Genomic DNA, 23055 nt, shown 5'->3' with positions numbered 1-23055 from the left:
GGAATATATGTGAATCCATACGTAAACAGGCTTTGGTTCAATTTTGACGCCAATCGCTCCAAGAGGTGTTGATTTTTTTTTTTTTGCGATCGAAAATAGCTTTATTAATGCAACAATAAGAAAGATAAATCGTAATAGATTGTCGTCTGCGTATTTCTCGTGATTTTAATTGTATGGAAATGATCGGAAATATTATCTCAAAATGATTTAAAATTTTTAACTGTTGCCATCTTATGTTTGTTAACAAATAAAATATTTGTAATTAATTCAAGCAAGGCTTTTAAAATAACTTTCAGTTTTTGCATGTGTAATTTTGTTTTTGTTGGGAATATTGCTTCTTCGTCAAGCATGGGGAAGGATCAGAAAAAAAAGAAAAATATAGAAGAAAGTTTCGTGATGGCCACAATATACTAGTTTGTAAAAGGAAGTAAAAAAGAAACGTAAAAGTTTAGAATCTTATAAAATTATCCAGAAATGCCCAGATGATCTTGATTTTTGAGAGTCTTTCCACATTCTGAAGAATCGTTCCGATCTAGTTGACGATCCAAAAGCCATTCCGCATTGTTCTGTAGTTTGGCATCCATTCATTTAATTGGTAGGCTTCTTTCGCCCTCTTTGATCTCCTATGCCCAATGGTTTTTTGTGTTGCAGGTGTTTATTCTTGTGTTTGTGATGGACTTTTTATCTGATATTGCATTTCCATTTCTTGTTTTTTTTTTTAATTTTGTACATGCTTTGCTTTTTTTTGTTGTATTTTCCAACATCTTTCCTTTCGCTAAATGTAACAACTGATTCGTTGCAAAAAAAAATTCTTACGTGAAATTTATTGCTAATTTATTAATTAGCGGTTTCATTTTAACAGCAAAATGCATTTTACCCAATTTTTTAGAGAAATTTTTTGCTTAACGGTTTTTTCTTGAATGGAATCATGCAATAAATTTCGACTCTTAGTTCCATTTTGTCCTGTTTGTTTTTGTTAATTGCTATTTAAGCTGTTTGCTGTTGATTTTTTTTTTTGCTTTTACGGGATGTCTAATTGGAAAAGGGGTTCCTGGCAGGGTTGGCAAGGTTTTGGACACAACGGTAAATCCAGGGTAAAAACCCTGGTTTTTACCCTCCTGTCCAAAACCCTTATGTCCAAAACTGTCCGAAAGTGTCCAAAACTATATTTTTAGAAAAATTGCATTCTGTGAGAAAGCATCAAAAACAGAATAAAATGTATCGAAGTAATTTTTTATATTGAACATTTATTCAATGGAGAACATTCAACTTATTTATGCAGCTGATTTTAATCTAGTTACATAGAAGTTGAATTCTTGCTCAAAATTTCAATTTCTTTGCATTAGATTTTTTTTTTTTGATAATATCAACCAAATTTCCCTATGTTTATGCATGTGTGCAAATGAAAGCACGGTTGCAAGTTTTTTATCATCCTGTTCAAAGCCCTTGTGCCCGAAAGTGTCTAAAAATATTTCTTGGGAAACTATATTTTATGAGAAAATATCAGAAATAGAACAAAATGTATCAAAATTATTTTTTGACTATTTAAAATATTTATTCAATGTGATCATTCAAGTATAAAAATACATGTAGTTTATTTAAGCAGCTGATTTTAATCTAATTATTAATTAGATAATCTTAAAAATTTCAATTTGTATGCAGGAGTCCCCCCCCCCCATAAACCAAATTTTTCGACATTTATGCACTTTTTCAAAAGAAAGTGTTCAAAATACAGTGCAATAATTGACTTAAACGCAATAAGTTACAATTTTTTGTTGTTTCAGAATATATTAAAAAATATGAACTAAAAAAAGAGAATAACACAAGTTTTACAATAAGTGTTTAATCACCAATTTCTTGTTCTTTAATCTATGATTTAAAAAATAATTTTCGTTAAAACATCATGTAAAACTTATTTGTAAAATTCATTTTAAAAATTAATTTTTTTTTCACTTAAATATTGCACATTTAATAACATTCCTTTCAATTATAAATGGAACTGAAATTAGCTGTCTTGGTAGTGTTGTGAATTTCCTCTCATAACTCTACCAACTGTTGCACAAGGAAGTTTTTATGTAGTAGTTTTTTTTATTGATAATTTTTTTAAGTAAAATATTTTTTAAAATAACATTTTAGAAAAAAATATTATAAAAAACTCATTAATTAAACCTTGGTTATGTCTATATTTATGCATTACGAATATTGCAGTCAATACGACTTGATTAGATTACACCCCTTTAACTTTAGCGTAGTTTTGAACAGTTTAAGATAATTTCGGACACTATTGGAATGTAAAAACCACCTGTCCTGTCATGAACCAGTCCAAAACTCAACCCTGACTCCTGGAAATCCCGAAATACGTGTACTCTGTCGTATGTAGGTAAACGGCAGTATCTGCAGAAATGAAATGTCAAGATATTTGAAGAAATGTGTGTCGGATACAATGTTAACCATAGGGAAATGCTGGAATTCGACGGTTTATTCGGGCCTTTTTTTCAGCGCAAACCAAATAAGCAAGCTTCTTTACTAATAATAAAGCTGAAAGTCTCTCTGTCCGGAGGATGTCTGTATCTCTGTCACGCGCATAGCGCCTAGACCGTTCGGCCGATTTTCATGAAATTTGGCACAAAGTTAGTTTGTAGCATGGGGGTGTGCACCTCGAAGCGATTTTTCAAAAATTGGATGTGGTTCTTTTCTATTCCAATTTTAAGAACAAAAATATCATAAGATGGACGAGTAAATTACGAAATTATCATAATGTGGAACCGTAACATGGGCACAAGCCAATTGGTGAGATACGAAATTATCATAACGTGGAACCGTAACGTGGGTACAAGCCAATTGGGGAGAAAATTCACCATACATTATTTGTAAATATACAGGCGAACCAAAAGACCTTTTAATTTTTCTATTACGGGCAAAGCCGTGCGGGTACCACTAGTGTACAATAAAGCTAACGTAAAATAGATGACAAAAATGCGAAAAAATGAAAAATGTGCAGTTACTGCCCTTAACTTGCACACGGCAGTATTCAGTAGCTTGTTTATTTGTGCTAAACAACGTTGGATATTTCCTGCCAGACATTTATGCTTTCAACAATATCCATGTTCATTAGTGGCAACTTTAATGTTTTTTTCAAGGAATAGGGGGGGGGAGGCCCGTCATTTGGGCGATCAGAGGGGGGGGGGGGTATCGAAAACAATGTAAATGTGCATTTTGAATGCAATTTGGTGCTTTTTTCCTATAAATTTATATAAACAAGTATATGCCCATTCCCCCTCTTTCTCTTTCCCAGAAAATTTTGAAATGACAGGCCTGAGGGAGGGGGAGGCGAAAGGTGTCAAACAACCTCAAGAAGGGTACAATGAGCTCAAAAAGGTTGGGAACCACTCGCGGCAGGATTTAGACATTTAAAGGCTAAACTATTACAGGTATCAGGCATGAATAGACTTGCCAGATTTCTGAAATGTCCCCCCCCCCCCCCCGCCGTGTTGCTAGTATTCAAAGGGGTACACACTTCCGGCTGATTTTTGGAGCGCTTTATAGGGCAGTTTATTCTCAATGCTAATAAGTAAATGGTTACCAATTATGAACCTAAAGCAAGGGTTTTTAACGTTACATAAGCTGATAAAATTTGAACTTTTCACTTCCGAGATGTAAAAATTTACAATTTATTTCAGTTAGAAAAAACACTTTGAATGAGGAACAAACAAATTAAAAATATTTAGATACATTTTAAATTTTACAGGACTTTTTTAGAGTCTTTTTTGGTTTTAATCTGTTGCAAAAATCCTCACAAGCTAATCCGGCATTAATTTTACAAGTCTGTGATACAAATGATAAAGTAATTATCCTAAATAATCATTCACAGTTAACTATTTTTAGACCTTTTTGGTCGTTTGTAATCAAATTTATCTTTTTCCGGGACATGACCGGGATAGTGGAATTTTGTTTAAAAACCGGGACGTCAGGCAAGTCTAGGCATGAGGGCCCTGTTTTGTAGTCCAGACAACTTTGTTCAGGGCCGGATTTGGAAGTGTGGAGGCCCCAGGGTAACGAAGGAGGGGAAGCCCCTAATCCGGGTTCGAAAAGATCATATTTTCGAAAATATCAGATACTTTGATATATATCCAAATATTTTGATATACAGTGAAACCTCCCTAACGGACGCTCCCGAATAACGGACACCTCTAATTAACGGACATTTTTGCAAGTCCCAGTCCCTCAATATAGGCCATTCCATGTAATTCACTCTGAATAACGGACACTCCGAATAACGGACAGTTATTTCACAAAAAATTTCACTTGCGATCGTAGCACTTCCGGTTATTTTTTCTTTTCACAGAACATCTTAGTAACTGCTTGCCTTACTAAGCTTTTCATCCTCCACAACTGAATTCCCCCCCCCCCTCACCATCATTTCCTTATCACTGTTTCTTGGAATTAAAAGGGTGGTAATGGGCAGAAACAGCGATTGGGGCTTAAAAGTTGGGGGGCAGAAAAAAAAAGAACTAAAAGACATGGTACTTTTTGCAAGCAGCAAAAAATGAAACAGAAAAAAAAAGGCATAATTTTGTTACGGCTAGTTTTGAGAGTATTGAAGCAGATAAGTGAAAACTGATGTCAGTGTAACAATTAACGTACGTTTTTCTTAAGATTTTAATGATTTTTGTACACAATAACTATTCAAAAGTTAAGATAAAAAAGGGGAAACTGGGTGCTTTTTCTAACTGGGGCTCTCGGGAGATGCAATTGAACAGACCGGCGCCGGTAGTAGTCGGCTTTATGGCGCCGTGGTTTCGTTGGGTTATTTAATTTTTAGACATGAAAAAGATTTGCCCATATTCAAGGTCATATTGCCAACTGTCAATAATGCAATAGTGATACTCCAGATAAAATAAATTAGCCATATAAAGTAGAGAATTTTCGGAAGCACTGAAATACAGTAAAGAATTGAAAAACTTTCCTGAGCAAAGGGGACACTGAAAGACTTGCTAAGGTAAATGATTTAAATATTTATGTTGAGAAACAGGCTTGTAATGCAAAAAAGAGATGTCAAACTGTTTTAACTGATTACTTTAATTGATTAAATGCTTTTTAAGACAAGTGTGTGCTGTCAGTATACCTTTATTAAGAAAAAACACAGATTAATTACTCTTGACGTAAAATGTAGTAAACCTTTCGCAATCATTTCGATTGTGTTCTACAAAGGAAACAACAGCCCATTTTGAAAAAAGTAAATTAAGTAGTTCCTCCTAATAGCGGACACCTCCCAATAACGGACAAAACTTCTTGTCCCTTGACTGTCCGCTATTCGGAGGTTTCACTGTATATGTATATATCCGATATTTTCGGTCCGTCAAAGTAAGGATATTTTGTAAAAATGTTATTGTGGGGGCCCCTTTGTTGTGGAGGCCCTGGAGCAGTAGCCCCGCCTGCCCTCCCCTAAAATCCGGCCCTGACTTTGTTAGAGGCAAAACAGACCATATTTTTACTATGTGTGTCTTTTTCGTCGATGCAGAAACCATAGCTGCAGACATTGAAAGGTAAAATTTTGGGAGACTTTGCATGGACAAATTTAGAAACAAAAGTTTGAAAGCAAAAGATTTGTAAAATACAAGTAGGGATTTCTTAAATTTGGTCTACACAGGAACCAGATTTTGGAAATTGAAGTTACTATTTTTACAGTTCATACCGCAAGTAAAAGTTTAGAAAGTTCAGAAATAAATCGAGACCGGTTTACTGCATATTTTACGGGAAATAAAACTTTAAAAAGAAGAAAAATTGAATAAACACGTTTCAAAAATGATCGGATACGTACAATTTTCACAGACGTGTAGGAAAAGGTTTCGTTTTTGCGACCGCCATCGTTTTACCACAGGTTTTTTTTTTTTCTGGATTTTTAATCACTGAGAAAACCCTTCTTGAGAAAATGTCAGTGTTTTTACGAGATATTTACTTTTTAGGGAATTGGGGAGAAGGTATGAAAATTCAGGAGTCTCCCGAACGAATTGGGAAAAGTTTGGCTGAAAGATACCCATGATTTTTCGTGTTTTGTAAGTCTCCTGTCTTTTCTTTCTTTTGGTTGACCTTGGAATGGGTATCAGGAAGAGGGATGCAGTGGCCCTCTTTAAGTGGAGTCTGGAACATCCCCAATTTCAGGGGGTCAGAGGAAAATTTTTGAAAAAGAGATTTAAATTCTTCATTTTGGGGCCTTATAAGCGGCTTTATTGAAACTACAAAAATATCAAGGGGAAAAAACACAGGCAAATCAAAATCTTTTAAAAAATATATATTCTTTTGCAGATTGAGCAGGGGTGCACCTCCCAAAATACCACAAAGACCCTCCCCCTCCCCAGGAAAAAAAGGCCCTCAAAACACCCCATCCTAAAATTTCAATGGCGCAATCTGCGGCATGACCCCCTTCCCCTCCCCAGGTGGGCACCCCTGGACTAAGATCAATCAAAATAAATATTGCTTGTGTCACTTGCTCACTTCGGCTTTGTATAGCTAGTTCTTTTTGATATTTGATCCCCCCCCCCAACTCACTCAACAAATTCAAAATGATCATTATTAGTAAAAAATGCATACATTTAAAAAGAAATGATGAAAGAGTGGTTTATGAACTAGAGTTTAAAATTTTGCCGGTCAAAAAATTTTAGTATGAGAAGTAATTTCTAGTAAAATAGGCGTTAAATTTATTAAAAACTGCTTTCCAACTCTTTAGCAGTTTCTTTCTGCATTACTTCTAGAACTGGAGGTTGTCAAGAGTAATGGAAATTAAAAAATCAAGTGGTGTAGAGGTTTCATATAATTCTTTAAATTTTGTCACCATTCTACGAACAAATAGAATGAAAATTTCGCACGATACAAATTGTTCTTAATGCAGTGATTTGTATGTGTGAGGAAGAGATTGGGAGTCTCAACTCTTATCTACTTGTACATGGCAATCGTTCGTTGTGGTATATTACTAATTGATAAGACTAGCCCCCAAAAGTTTTACTCAATTTCAGAACACTAGGCTTTCTTTTTATTATTTTTGAAATTGAGCCATTTATAAAAAACAATACAAAATTGGAAGACATTATAGGCAAAACAGGAGCTTATTCCTGAAATCAGGAGTGTTGGTAACCCTGCAATGCAACTGTTTTGCAGTTTCTGGTCCTAGAAATTTAAATACGAGTATGATACTCCAAGTGAAATTTGAATATTTGCTTTCTTTAATAGTGATAAAAAAGACATAAACAAAACTTAAACTAAAACAGAAAACCTTTTTTGATCAAACTTTCGGAATTTGAGGACAAAATGCTAAATTTATGGACACTTCTCGAAATTCTTTTAGTTCAGAAAATTCGGGACAAGCGTTGTACTTTGAAGGAGATCGTTCAGAGTAAGTAGTAACTCAACTTGAATAAATACCTCTGTGTTTGAAAAGTAAAATAGGAAATAACGTCAAATAGCACAAATTGCAGATTACTGCAGACACATTTTTTGGGGGGACTAGGAACCTGTTTTTTAATGCGGGTTCCAAGGTTTTCTTACGTTACAAGGAATCCATTCTTCAATGCAAAATAAGTGAGCTTATGGATGAGAAAACATCCTATAAAAGTGATGTGTCTCTGTCAGATGTATTTTCATCCATAAGCTCACTTATTTTGCATTGAAAAACGGGTTTCTTGTAAATCTGAAAAACGTGACTGCAGTAATCTGCAATTTTCGTGCAATCATACTATATTATTTCTTACTTTACTACAGTAGAAGACCATTATAACGCACACCTTGGGACCAGAGCTTTTGCGTTGTATAGGTTTTGGCGTTATATAGATCATTTCAAATTTTGAAACTAATATTCAGAATGTATCTATCTATATATTAGCACTTCAGAACAGGGTTGGCAAAAACCCGGGTTTTTTTAAAAAAGCCCATGGACCCAGGGTTTTTTGGGTTTTTTTAAATAAAACCCAAAAAAAACCCAACTAAAACTGGGTTTTTTAAAAGAAATGTGGGTTTTTTTGTCTTTTTTTAGGGAAAATGTAGGGTACTTGTAGCACATTGTAGCGTAAGTATATGAACAATGCACAAGAATTGTCTTGGGGTAAAAAAAGCTGGAAAACTAGTTAAAATTCAGCGTTTTCTGAAGAAGAGTATGAAAGACGACGAAACCCAAGAATGGTGAAGTTTCAGATTTTTTAGTTTCCATGATTACCAACAGTTAAGGCAAAATTACTTCTTGAGTGATAAAATCTATTGTTCGTTTTTAATCACTATTATTTTTTTTGCATTTTACTTTATTGTATTTCATTTTTTTATGCAAAACTACTGTAGAACCTCAAGTAGTTTAAATCCCTATTTACTGAATTCCAGCTTAATCAAGACATTTCTTTGAATTTTATGTTGCCTGTTTTTCTATTTCTGTGTACAGATTAAGAAATATTAAACTTTTTTGTAAGATAATGAAAATACTGTACCTGTTCTGTTTTCTGTCGACCGTTTGTAAAATCTGTTTATTTCTAAAAAATATACCTTGTGTTTATTCGAGATTTGTGACGTGTTGGTTAGCAGAAAATAATTCACATGAAAGCCTTTTAACTAGATTAGTTTCCTCTGTACAATCTACAAATATTGAGAAAATCAGACGTGACAGGACTTGGTCAAGATAATTTGATTTATTTATTGACCAGTTAAAGAAAAAAGTTAAATATATTTATTTAAAATCTTTGAAGTATTTTTTTTTTATGCCGTCAAGAGTTAAGAAATACTATTAAAGTTCAAAATTCATTTTTTATGTTCATTGTCTGTGGTGAAGAACAAATAAAATAGAAGTTTAAATTGTAAAAGTATTTAAATTAATTACATTTTTAAAAAACTTCTCAAAAAATTAAAAAAAACCCAAAAGTGGGCTAAATAATGGGGTTTTTAAAATGGGTTTTTTCAAAAAAAAACCATTGGGTCCAACCCAATTGGGTCCAATCCGGCCAACCCTGCTTCAGAATGAGTTTTATCTGCAATAAGTATTAAAGCATTAATTACACACTTAGTCATTCACAAATAAATATGTTTCACAATCAAAAGAAAGTGAATTATCCTGTACTTCTGCTAGCTTCATGGTTTGTATAACAATTACATTTTCAAGAGCTATCTGGTATTTTCTGTTTACTGTTAATACTCATTTTCATTTGAAAGCTTTGAATTAAGATGGAAAGATGAAAAACTCAAATTTTAATTTGCTTAACAATTTGTATGTTTGCAAATCAAAGCAGAGGGGTTTTTTAAACTTAAAAACCTATTTTTTTTTCTACTGAAAAGTAGTGTGGTTTACAGAGAATTGCATTATATAGGTCAGCGTTATAAAGGTATTCTACTGTACTATAGTATTTGAATTAACTGGGACAAAGCTATTATTTTGCAGACTTTCAAGTTGATTGCCAGCTAGTTTCAGCAGGTTCCACTAAGCTATGTTATATCGTCGCCTCAGGGCAACACTAAGACATCTAATCCCGGGAATAACACTAAGATATCCTACCGTTGCTCTGAGGCGACGATGTCTCTTAATGCGATCTGGATGCTAGTTTTTATTGCTTAGAACTGGTTTAGATGAGTAATTATGAATATTGAACAATTCTTCAGATGGTTTTTGTGAGAAGAGGAAGTAACAATTTTGTATTCGTTCATTTTAGTACGCTAAAAAGGGATATGACTCCTTGAAAGTTAGCAAAGATAATGGCACTTAACAGTCACACATCTACAGTGGTAAAAAATACTATTTCTGGGCGATTCTCGAAAAAATGTCCTGTGCGTAACGCTAAGTATTTTTAATTTTGTTAAAGTAACTGTAAATTAAATATGGGATTAACTGTTATGCTTTAATAGTATATTAAATCATGTATTATTCCCCAACAGCATTATTTTTTGAAGGCTTTGGTTGTTGAAAAAAAATTAAAAACTTAGCGTTACACAGCGGACATTTTTTCTAGAATCGCCCCCTAGAATCTATGATTGGCATTAAAAAATAGAGTTTCTACGGATGTCTGAAGAAATGCATTTAACTAATCAATTTCCCCCTCGAAGAAAGGGTAAATGTGAAGGAGAAAAGAAAAAACTTCAAAATAGGATCAGTTCCTACCCTGAAACAACATTATTAGACTACAAGAACTATTCAATACATTATGAGTGCCTAATGATATTCATTGTTCGAGCGAAGGCCTCTCAATGCTGGTCAAAAGAGAAGTTGTCAATAGATCAATTTTCCAATACCAACCACAGAAAATATCTTTTACCCACATGGATTTCTGCCTGTTAAGTTAGATTATCTTTGGTGTTGTCCCCCTCTAACTCTCTAGGCATTATATATCCCTATTTTGTACTCTATAATGAACGAATGGAATATGTTACTTTCTCCTCTGACAGAAAAAAAAGACTAAAAATTTTTTCAATGTGCCCTATTTCTCATCGGGACAAGTTTTCTGACATCCAGATGACATTAAGACTGACAGAATTGCTTAGGGAGTCCACTGGAGCCAGCTGGCAACCAAGTTGAAAGTCCCGGAAAAAATATCTTTGTCCCAATTAATTTGAACACTATAGCAAGTCTTAACTATCTTTATCTTCACTAATAATAAAGCTGAAAGTCTCTCTGTCTGGATCTCTGTGACGCGCATAGCGCCTAAACCGTTCGGCTTATTTTCAAGAAATTTGGCACAAAGTTAGTTTGTAGCATGGGGAGGTGTACCTCGAAGCGATTTTTCGAAAATTCAATATGGTTCTTTTTCTATTCCAATTTTAAGAACATTTTCCCGAGCAAAATTATCATAAGATGGACGAGTAAATTACCAAGTTATCATAACGTGGAACCGTAACATGGGCAAGCCAATTGGCGAGAAATGCACTATAGATTATTTGTAAATATACAGGCGAACCAAAAGATCTTTTATTTTTTTCTACTACGGGCAAAGCCATGCAGGTGCCACTAGTTCATAATAAAACATCACTTCCAGATTTATTATTATTTTTTTTTTGAGCAGACCTTGATGATGTATCAAATCAAAGAGACAACTCAAAGTAATATTCTGTTTTATTTAACTTTTCAACCCAACAGTGCAAATTCAACAAAAAAGAAAAACAACTGAAATGTCAAGGTACGGACACATATCAATGAGCCACGGCGGCATTTTCCACAATGAGTCAATCGTCTACAAGATGGAATGTGCCAAACATATCTAAGAAGAAACAACCACATTCAACTATAAAACTAAATCATCTCTTCAATACAAAAGCAAACGTAACATACGACATAATCTCAAACAAAAATCAATAACTACAAACTAGAAAACTGTACAATCGGCACCGTATTCAGTGGGGTAGGCGGGCAGAGGACTGCTATTGCTTTCATACATCTTTATTACAACGAGGGGGGGGGGATTGAATCGGTGCATGGCACTAAGTTTACATAGGTCGTGAGCAAATGAAGTCAAAGTATCATGATGTAATTCAAAACGATGAATTCAAAAATACACAGACTAACATGTTCAAAGAAGAATCAACAATGAACAAGCTAGGTGAATTAACAGAGTGCAACATGTATAAAAATAATTACATCTGATTCTATATATATTTTTTAGCAATAAAGGTGAAACTTCTAGACAGCCTCTCATATTAAAAAGGACTTTTATAGAATAAAACCAATGAGTTAGTTCAAAGAAAATAAAATGCAATAGAAGATATTTTTTTTAATTAAAAAAGAAGAAAAAACAAATCTGCTTCATAAAAAATTAATGAACTATTAAATAGTCCTCAAATATGATTTAACAAAAAATTCATAGCCCACTGTATAAGATTCAATGCCGATTCAGCCCAACATAGACACATATTTAATAGTTTCTGAACTCATATTGTCTTCAGTTCAATGCAGCGCTTGTTCATTAAAATCGTTAGTAATCACATTTTTTACTAAGACTTTTGATATTTTGAAAAGAATTATTAAGAATATTTCAAAACATAATCAAGAGACTACTAAATCTAGTGTTTTATCCTGTTAATTGAAGAATGTTTTAAAGACTTCCAATTTAATTCACAACTATTGCAGTGAACTGAAAAACTACTCACTCAATTTTTTTTTCCCTTAAAGAGCAAAACATTTTGCATAAATCAATGCTTAAAATAAAAGTTCATTTTACACTAAAAAATAGCTTTCCATTGCTAAAACTTGAATTTAAAAGTTTCATTACTTTTATTGCCAAACTGTATGTCTTTTCAAAACAAAATCTCATATTGTCCATAAAAGCTTAATATATACATACTTTTTTAATTTACAGACCTACTTATACCTCAGAAATGAAAAAAAAAAAAAAAAAAAAAATCAAGAAAAACTAATTTCAAACTAAAGCTGATTTGACCATCAATATGAATCAGGCATCTAAATATGATTCTAGTTACAACAAAGTCAATAGCATGGAGTCCAACACTATAACTGCACAAATTGCAAAAAGGACTACGTACATTGTACATGAGTTCAGGGTTGCAAAGAATCTCTCTCTCACTGTATTACATAGTGACTTTCGGTATTAAACACTTTAGATCCATGAATTATTTTTTAGCTCACAACTTTAAGAAATTGCAAACCAAGAATTGATTCCATATAACCTCAAAACACATGTCAATATATTTTACAATTTGTGATAAAGTAATAACTGTTTTGCTTATCACTTGTTCCAGAGAAAAAATATAAATTTTACTTTTACGATTAAGTCATTAAAAAAAATTTTTACTTGAGATCAAATCTCCAAAGGTTAGAAAATAAATTGCACTTTGGAAAATTTAAAAAGAAAAAAAAACAATTAAAATCTGTTCAAATTTGGTATCTTTTCCCACCAAAACTGACAAACTTCACAAAGAAAAAAAACAAACACAAGAAGCATTTTTATCAATAAAAATTGCAGAGGTATCGGGGGGGTAACAAGGAACTCCTTTTTCCATGAGCACTATGGGCTTTTATTGTATGGAACTTTCAGAGCTAAAGTGGCTCATGTTGTTGGTGAACTTGATCCACTTGAGATCTGAATGCCTGGTATGATAAAAGCTCTCATCAAATACCTAGTCATTTAAAACCTCATAACTTTGGGAATAAAATGAGGTTCTTTATAATTCCCTGGATACGTCTAAAACTTTTATAAGTATCTGTGTTTTTTACCGTGATTTTTATCAGCATTGTCTGACAACAATTCAAAATTTTCACATTCCTACTTATTCAAAGCACTATATACATAATACAATAAAAAGAAATGTTCAAAATTCGTCAAAATATTTATTTTAATCCGAGCCAACAACTGGTAGAACAACATTTTTCCTCAATTTAAAAATGGATAAGATTGAGTGGGAAATATCTCATAATATTTTTTTAGAAAAAGGTTAATTACTTTTTTTTCCACATAATAAATAATCATTTCCACATACTGAAGGTTTATTTTCTACCATTAAGTAAAATAATCTACAGAAAATCAAAAAGCAGACGACAGAATTCACAAGTCGTTTTAACACTCAATATAACATCAATTTTTCACAGAAACTGAACTATCAAAACTGCTTTCAGCATTTCAAAACAAAATGATTCAAGTTCAAATTTGATATTACTATACTCAATGCTTACTATTATTCCAAAATTACTATTTAATCATAGGTTAATTTCTTCAATACTTTCAGTTATGTATACTAAACTGCAAGCTACCTATAAATGATTGAAACAGACCTACATACTTTGGGATAAAATGTTAAAAAATACAAGGTTGCGACGACACGCATCGTGAAAAATATTAAATCCTTAAACGGAGATCATAGCCTTTTGCAAACTTTGACAAAGATTTCATTCTATCACAGCCGCGATTCACGTTCCTCTCCCACACAAATAAAAAAATGTTTACAACTGAAAGTTGAGAAGCTCGTGTGATTACACATAATTCAACTACAGTTTCCCCCAATGCACAGAACCTTTAGGACTCGGGATCTCCGTGCTCGAACGGACGTTTCGTCGAAAACAAATATAGATATTGATTATTCAACAGTAGAGAAATAAATTAAATCGGTCAGTACTTTTTGCCACGTACACGTTAAGTACTAGGTGAATCATTTGAGAAAAATAAACGAACAAATTATCGATCATTATACACGTGTAATGATAGCACCACGCTGTTGCCAAACTAGAACAGTAGATATGCCCTTGAAGGAAACGTTCTTCCAAGATCTGTCAGCGCGTTGCTACGTATGCTGCTTGACGTGATACCCAGAGGGAAAAGACTAGTATTATACCTATAAAGAAAGAGAGAAATCAATTTTGACAGGAACGACCACAGGAGGATAAAAAATATCAAGTATCTGTACACACAACTCAACACTATTTGCAGGTAGGAAAATCCATATAATGAGTAGGCAAAATATTTAGCGAGAATGCCTTTTGCTTTCTATCATCCTCAGTAGCGAATTCACTGATCGCGTAATGCTCCTGACGTCCAAAAAATAAATCTCGTGCCACAGCATGATAATTTGATAATACATTTTTGGTAATGTCTGACATGCAGTTAACCCATTAAGCGCCGCTATATGAACCACTTTGAAATTACTTAAGTTTTCATGAGTTTTGATATTCAATACACATCTCTAATCATATGTAGCTGAAATTTCGCAAAAATATTTATTAGGTTAGGAGATATGGTATGGTCCCAAAATGGGAGACTTGGCGTTTAATGGGGACAACATACATATCCCTGCCACTATGTTGATACTTGAAAAATATCTGGCTAAATCCAATTAGAAAGCCCTAAAATCGTTTTTATGTAATTAATATGGCTAGGTATTGGTATTTTATGTACATATTTTACATATTCAAGCTTTAAAATGTAAAACTTTTAAGTTTTCATGACACCTAAAGCTATACATTTTGGGCCCCCTTGCAACAAAAGCCGTGGAGGCTAGCCGTAGAGGCTAGCAGTGTATATTTGCAACATTAATAAGTATTAGTATGCTAGTTATTTTCAATTTCTTGAGCCGTTGGGGCCCTTAAGAACGTCTCCCCCCCTATGCCCTTACATCACACCGCGTCTGGTTTTCATTCGTGTTGAATTCCTTTTTCTTATACATTTTTGTACAAAATGGAACTTTTTCCACACATTTTACTACCTTTTAGCAAAAAGCCTTAGGATTTTCATACACAAAAAGAGAAGAGGTAGCTTTTTTCTATTAACCATGTAGGGGGATCGAGCAATGGTAAATGACAAGGACATGAAGCACTATATAAAATGTATCTTATAAAATGGAACTAAGATATTTTTGGGCTCCCTGATGGTGTAATTGTGTTATTATAGGCAAGGGTTTTTTTGCAGTTAGCATTTCGGTTGCTTCACAACATGTTTGATGACATGATTTATTCATTATCATAATGTTTTTAGAGATAAATGTCTAGCATGCTTCGCATTGAGGAATTATCAAAGGTCATAGTTTCTCCGATTTCATCCAACAAATTACGATAAATGGTAAAAATATAAAAAGAGACAGTTATCGCATTATATCTGTGATCTAAACGATTTCGATTAAAGTTTTTTTTCTTAACTATCTGAAAAGAATTTGGCGATTCACAAACAAGTGATCCTGTACTCATCTTCTTGTTTTAAGCTAAAATATATTATTTTAATAGTGTTTGAAGCTCGTAGCAAAGTCAAAAATTCTTACTACATTTTTGATTTCAAAAAAAAAAAAAAATATATATATATAGTGAAGAAATTTCTCTATTGAAATTCAAGCTCCCTAATTGAAGGGGGAGCGCCCTCAAGGGGGAGGGGGAGCATGGAGCTGACTGAGCTGTAAAATTATTTTATGGTGGGGGGAGGAATAGTTTTAAAGGGAATTTGAACTTCTTTTACGGAAATCTCTTTCGTGATCTGTAGAAATTCAGAGAGATGCGTCATCTTCCTTAGGGAGTATTGGCACCCCTGTTTCTCCAGAACTTTCTTCTAAACGAATGAAATGTTACTTCTTTTGATAAAAGCACCTGCTCTTGACCTTGAACAATAAAAGAGTGTTTACAATGAGAAACTACAAAGGGGGCTATGGCTTCAACAGGAAAAAAAGGGAGAGTTCATTCATACAAAATGGGTGAAGACGATTTCTACTGGGCATGACTTGCTCTGCTAATCAGAACACGCCAAGTCTCCCATTTTGGGACTTCAGTAAATAAAGTCCTCTAAAACTACTTTAAATTATTTTTCTTGGGCCCTGTTTGTTTTGATTTGAAAAAAGGTCTTTTGAACTTCATATTCCATGTTCCTAATTTCCTGCATTTGCATTTATTATTTTTAGGGAATTTTTTCCCCGTGTAATGCAAAAACAAGAATTTTTTGCAAAATTTAAAAATTTTTCAAAAAAGAATTTACATTCCAAACCTTTTTGAAAAAAATTACCAGTGAAGTTTGGTTCTCTATCATTCATTTTAAAAAATTTCAAAATGATATCTTAATTACTTGATGAAGAAAAAAATCTTAATTGAAGGTTCCCAAAATGGGAGACTTGGCGCTTAATGGGTTAAATGCTTTAGTTTGACAAGGCTGAACTGAATCCGGTCACTCGACTGTTTTACTGGTAAGAATGTCATTTTAGGAGAATGAAGAAACGAAAAAGGGGTCAACAATGAACGCTTATCTACTGGAGTTTAGAATGCATCCAATGGAGTTAGGGTTAAAATTTCAGCTATCAAGATATCACCAAACAAGCAACTGATTCGTTGAAATGTAGAAGCAATTTTCACCCGTCACACCTGGACGGGCAATTTTCTAGTGTATCTATAAAAGCAAAATTCACTTTTTTCATTAATTTATCTACCTTTTCATTGTTAAATATTGATATTAATTCACAATTATCAGGCAATGCACACATCTGCTTCAAATGTTGTATCTGTGCACATGTGCATCTACATTATCTAGCTATGGGAATGACTCCATTGCAAGTAAGAATTTGAATCTTGGTTGTTGAAATTTTACCACTCTCCACATATGTGGTCAGTGTCCACTGGACACTGTGGACCACTGGACACTGTGTCCTTTCATTGTTAAATATTGATATTAATTCACAATTATCAGGCAATGCACACATCTGCTTCAAATGTTGTATCTGTGCACATGTGCATCTACATTATCTAGCTATGGGAATGACTCCATTGCAAGTAAGAATTTGAATCTTGGTTGTTGAAATTTTACCACTCTCCACATATGTGGTCAGTGTCCACTGGACACTGTGGACCACTGGACACTGTGTCCTTTCATTGTTAAATATTGATATTAATTCACAATTATCAGGCAATGCACACATCTGCTTCAAATGTTGTATCTGTGCACATGTGCATCTACATTATCTAGCTATGGGAATGACTCCATTGCAAGTAAGAATTTGAATCTTGGTTGTTGAAATTTTACCACTCTCCACATATGTGGTCAGTGTCCACTGGACACTGTGGACCACTGGACACTGTGTCCTTTCATTGTTAAATATTGATATTAATTCACAATTATCAGGCAATGCACACATCTGCTTCAAATGTTGTATCTGTGCACATGTGCATCTACATTATCTAGCTATGGGAATGACTCCATTGCAAGTAAGAATTTGAATCTTGGTTGTTGAAATTTTACCACTCTCCACATATGTGGTCAGTGTCCACTGGACACTGTGGACCACTGGACACTGTGTCCTTTCATTGTTAAATATTGATATTAATTCACAATTATCAGGCAATGCACACATCTGCTTCAAATGTTGTATCTGTGCACATGTGCATCTACATTATCTAGCTATGGGAATGACTCCATTGCAAGTAAGAATTTGAATCTTGGTTGTTGAAATTTTACCACTCTCCACATATGTGGTCAGTGTCCACTGGACACTGTGGACACTGATCACATACGTGAAGAGTGGTAAAATTTCAAAAACCAAGATTCAAATTCTTTCAACTGTCGCCAAATTTTTGACTCCTAAGATTAGACTTTCATGTATTCCATCCTTGCTGAGGTTAACAGAATGAAACAAAATTATAACCCCAAATTTAGCGACCATTCAAAATCTTAGCTATCAAAATATCTCCTATAATGGGTAGGAATTACGGTGCTTTTTTCCTTGCTGTTTATGCAAAGCATTAATATCATTATCACTAAAAGGATTTACAACATTTTTTTGCATGAACGTTCGTCTCATTTTTATGACAGTTCTACGCAATAAGTGGAATAAAATGCATAGAGGCAAAAAATTAACAGAAGTTAATAGAAATGTTCTTCATTGCACTACCAGAGATAATTTTATTTAAGAGTTATAAAAGTAAGTTACAAAATAGTAATGCTGAGACCACTTAATAGCATCCAGTGTAGAGTCATAGGAAGAGGTTTTATTTGTTTAGTTATCACATTAATTGAAATTTAAAAGAAAGTTTACAAAATCCAATAATAATTAAAAACTGGATAGCTTTAACATTTGGTTTGAAATTACTTTCATTGTCTAATAATTGGGAAGTTTGTAATTAATTGCTAAGCTCAGGGTTCATACTCTATTTGGATAAAAAAATTCCATGACTTTTCCAAGACTTTTTCATGACTTCAATGAAAATTTTCATGACCTTGTTACACGAAAAGAATAGCACTATTTAATCTCAAACTTGGTAATATTTGGAAATGTGCATTAGCAAAACGTCTATATGAATGCCACAGCTTACTCATAATGGAAAAAATATAAGTGCACACTTAAAAAAACTAAACCATTCTTATTTGTCTTCATCATATAAATTTACGTAAAAATGCAGTGAAGCGAATATGATGATGCTTAAATGTCTGATTTTTTTTTTTTTTTTTTTTAAACAGGCAGAATGATATTGAATGGGACAAAGGTTGAATAAGTCATCACTAAGTTTCAATAAATGTGCTTCAAAAGTTACCTTTTAGTGTCAACAGGGCCTTTAATCATCCACTTAACTTGACAGTATTTTGGTTCTTTAAAGTAAAGCCACTTAGTTTAGTTCCTCATGTTTCTAAACCTGATCTTTTTTGAAAAAACCATTCAGTAATGAATCAATCTTCTGATTCAAAAGTATATTAGTTTTGTTTACAAATTTGCATATTTTCAAATGCATATAAATTAGTAGGTTCAGAAATTCCAGAACACGTTTAATTCTCGGCATTGAACGTAGCAGTGGGTCGCATGGATTAGTTCTGCATGCAGTATGTTGGGCACTACTGTTTTAGAGTATTAGAATTCCTCTTTTTCTGTATTCTATCGCCTGACTTAAGATCTTTATTTTCTAAAACATTCAACAAATTAAGATAAACTCTGATAAATTTAATAATAAAGTCCTTACGAGTGATGGAATCAAACTCGCATGCAATCGATTTTTTTTTTTCAGTGGGCGTGGCAAAACTAAGAACGTGAAATTTTAAACTACAGAATATGAAACATAAGAAGTGTTGAAAATAACAGAAAATTCAAAATAAGTGATGTCCAGGCAGTAAAATCACATCGCAAAAAATGGCAGGCGGCTGCGACAGAAGTGGATGCAATGAGATTTCAAAATTCAGATTTGATTTTTGGATTGTTCAATTTTCCAGCTTTTATGTGCTATACTGTTAAATCACTCAAGATTTCTAATGCTCCTTTAGCTACTGTTCATTTCTCTTTGTCCAGGACATTTTTCCATGACTTGAAATAAATTTCCATGACTTTCACTGAAAATTTCAATTTTCCATGACTTTTCAAGGTTTGAAATTCTGTTACTTTTTTTCCATGACTTTCCAGGATTTCCATGACCCGTACGAACCCTGTAAGCTTAACTGATACATTTTCTCCCCCCCCCCCAAAAAAAAAGTTCACTAACTAGAAGATACTTTTAAACAGGGGCGTAGCTAAGGGGGGGTTTTGGGGAACCCCCCCCCCCCCCCCCCGAAATGTTAGTCGCAAAAAAAAAAAAGAGAAAAAGAAGAGAGATGAGAAAGAAAAAAAAAAGAAAAGGAAAAAATTCCAAGCGATTATATATATATATATTATATATGTATAAATATTATATATATATATATATATATATATATATATATATATATATATATATATATACAAAAGAAGTAATCCCCCCCCCCCGAAAGTCGGGTCTAGCTACGCCACTGCTTTTAAAATTTCTTATCTAATTGAAATAAAACTGTTGATTAGAAACCTGTTTTAGCAGAACAGATGAAAACTATTAATTATTAAGTAGATAAAATATTTATCGTGCAATAAAGAACTATGCAATGAAAGTTTCCTAAATGTACTGATTTTTCCTTTCTTGTTTAGGTTTCTCTCTTGGCTTCACAACTGCTGCATTTTCGCAAGTGCCGATAGCAGACGTTTTGAACAAATATCTCACCTTTCACAAGACACCGAAGGGGTCGTTGGAGTTCTGACGTGTGCCCACAGATCCAGCTGCGGGGGCTCCCTGTATCACAGTGTGTTGAGGCGAGGGTGTCCCGTATATCGCCTGCATCTGAGGATGAATTGCCATGGGCACAGGAGCCACTCCATAGGGGGCAGCCACGTTGGGATTCCAAGTGGCTGGCATCTGAAACAGGGTTTAAGCTGGGTTCAAAAGTTCTTTAGCATAAAAGCTAAAATTGATGGAAAAATGTTAGCAAAATGCTAAAATGTTACACATTCTCATCTTTTCTTTACTAATAATAAAGCAGTAAGTCTCTCTGTCCGGAGGATGTCTGTAGGATGTCCGTAGGATGTCTGTGACGCGCATAGCGCCTAAACCGTTCGGCCGATTTTCATGAAATTTGGCACAAAGTTAGTATGTAGCATGGGGGTGTGCACCTCGAAGTGATTTTTCGAAAATTCGATTTTGTTCTTTTTCTATTCCAATTTTAAGAAAAAAAAACTATCATAAATTACGAAATTATCATAACGTGGAACTGTAACGTCGGTACAAGCCAATTGGCGAGAAACTTCACCATACATCATTTGTAAATATACAAGCGAACCAAAAGACCTTTAATTTTTCTATTACGGGCGAAGCCGTGCGGGTGCCACTAGTATATTTATATATGCCTCAGTGTGTTTCATCTCCAGTTGAAAATAAAATTCACATTTCATTTGTGACATTCTTGAAGAAATAAGTACAACAGCAGTTCTTTTAAAACATAAAATAAAAAAAAGAAAACATGATTGGGGTTTAGAACGTTGCAGTTCCCTCCTCCTAATAAAGCAGTTTTTGGGGGGGACATAATGCTGGATAAGACTAATAGTTATTGAACTTAATTGTAGTTTAAACATCTCAGCTAAGATTTTAAAAAGATTAAGTTGATTATCGCCATTCACGCTTCCTCTCTAGGATCATACATTTCTTCTTTATTTAAAAAACTAATTTATTTTTTATTTGAGCAAAAAAGCGAAAATGCATTGCTTTATTTTCGCAATTCAGATAGTGTTTTCGCATTATGCGAAAAATGCGACCGTAGCGGAAACCCTGATCTGAAAGATCACAGAGTGTACATTGCTACGACAACAACGATAGCTGAAAGTAAAATTACATCCGCATGGAACATACTGAAAAGTACAGATATGTCGTTCATGAACGAAGGGGTGTAAATGACAGACTTCTTACAATTGAACGGTGCAATACAATCTCCTAAAAATGAACGAGTTCTTTTGAGCGATGATACTTATTTCTGTTCTCGCTCTCTCTCTCAATTATTCATAAGTTGTTGACCAGAATTCGGAAATTCATCAATTAAAAAATCCTACAATTTCATGGATGACACAAAAAAGTTTTGCCCTTGCCCTTCAATAATGCACTTTTTGTTAGTGGCTGTTGATGAGCTTTCATGAGAGGAATGGTCACTATAAACAAGATTTTTTTTCTCTTTGCAAAAACTGTTCCACAGTTGTATAAAGCAACATGATAAAGCTTACAAAAGATGGAAAAGAACAAATGGAATTTCGAGTGAGAACTCGGGAAATTACAAAACTTGGTGCAAAAACTTGCATTTATTTACTGAATTTATCCTTTCAAACTGTTTTTTTCACTCCCATATATTACTAATCAATGATCTGTTGCTGTAAACACAGCAAAGAAAGGTATTTTTAGATAATTAGGGTAAAGTAGGGAAATTAGTTGCATTGATTTTCCACACCGATTTAGTTGAGAAGTATTTTTTTTCAGTAACTGGTTTTTGAACTTCTGAAGAAGAAATGAATCACTAACAACATCAGCTATCAACATCAACTTTAGTTACAGTGGTACACCAACAAGTTAACTCATGGATATGATTTTAAAAATGGTATGCTACATTATCAGATTAAGATATTGCTTACTCAAAATGAAAGTTATAAAGAAAAATTAATGTTAATCCAGAAATCTAGGAATAAAATACAAACAAATAGCCAATTAGCTTAAAAATGAAAAAAAAAGAAAAAAGAAAGGACACTTAGTGCATGGGGCCAGATATCGGATTAAAGTTGCATCACTACATGGTACCAGGCCCAAGTATCACTTGGTAAAACATTAATTTAAATAATCCAGTAACAATCATAAAAAAAATACCGGTATGTATCACGATATATATCCCATATTTATTTTGAAAATATCATGATATTTTGATATTTCTTTTTTCAACTATGGTATTTTCAATATAAAAAGTATATTAATTACAGTAATATTGTTCATTTATTATTAAAAGTAACCAAAAAGTTATGTACTATAGTTTTATGATGTATTAATACATGATTAATATAACAGTAATATAATATTCCTTTCTTATTTTATATTCATAAAATTATTAGCAATGTAACACTTTTAATACAGATTTAAAGTGCCTAGTTAAATATTAATTGTTCAGAAAAAAAAAAGAAAATGTTTGATGACTGTGCACTGACGAATGCATATTTTTTTGAATTATATAACTGTACTAGCTGTACTCCCACGGCGATGCCCGTGCTAAGACTTTAAAGGAAGTCTGTTGAATAAAGAACCCCCATGCCCCTCCCTCCTGTTTTTACGCCAAGTTCGCC

At 33.4% G+C, this 23055-nt stretch overlaps 1 protein-coding gene across 1 annotated transcript in view; it reads right to left on the bottom strand.

Annotated features, from left to right (window-relative positions):
- Positions 1-12785: 12785 nt before the first annotated feature.
- Positions 12786-23055, bottom strand: part of LOC129232121 (phosphatidylinositol-binding clathrin assembly protein LAP-like) — a 50055-nt gene continuing 39785 nt past the window's right edge. The window contains exons 17-18 of the mRNA XM_054866360.1: positions 20414-20605; positions 12786-14298 (exon numbers count right to left, since the gene is read on the bottom strand). Coding sequence (XP_054722335.1) covers positions 20417-20605 — 189 coding nt within the window. The 3' untranslated portion in view covers positions 12786-14298; positions 20414-20416. The remainder of the gene's footprint in view (positions 14299-20413; positions 20606-23055) is intronic.

Source organism: Uloborus diversus, unplaced genomic scaffold, assembly GCF_026930045.1.
Source record: "Uloborus diversus isolate 005 unplaced genomic scaffold, Udiv.v.3.1 scaffold_11, whole genome shotgun sequence".
In the NCBI taxonomy this organism is placed as follows: domain Eukaryota; kingdom Metazoa; phylum Arthropoda; class Arachnida; order Araneae; family Uloboridae; genus Uloborus; species Uloborus diversus.
The sequence above is the reverse complement of the archived record's forward strand: the minus strand, read 5'-3'. Positions and strand labels throughout refer to the sequence as shown.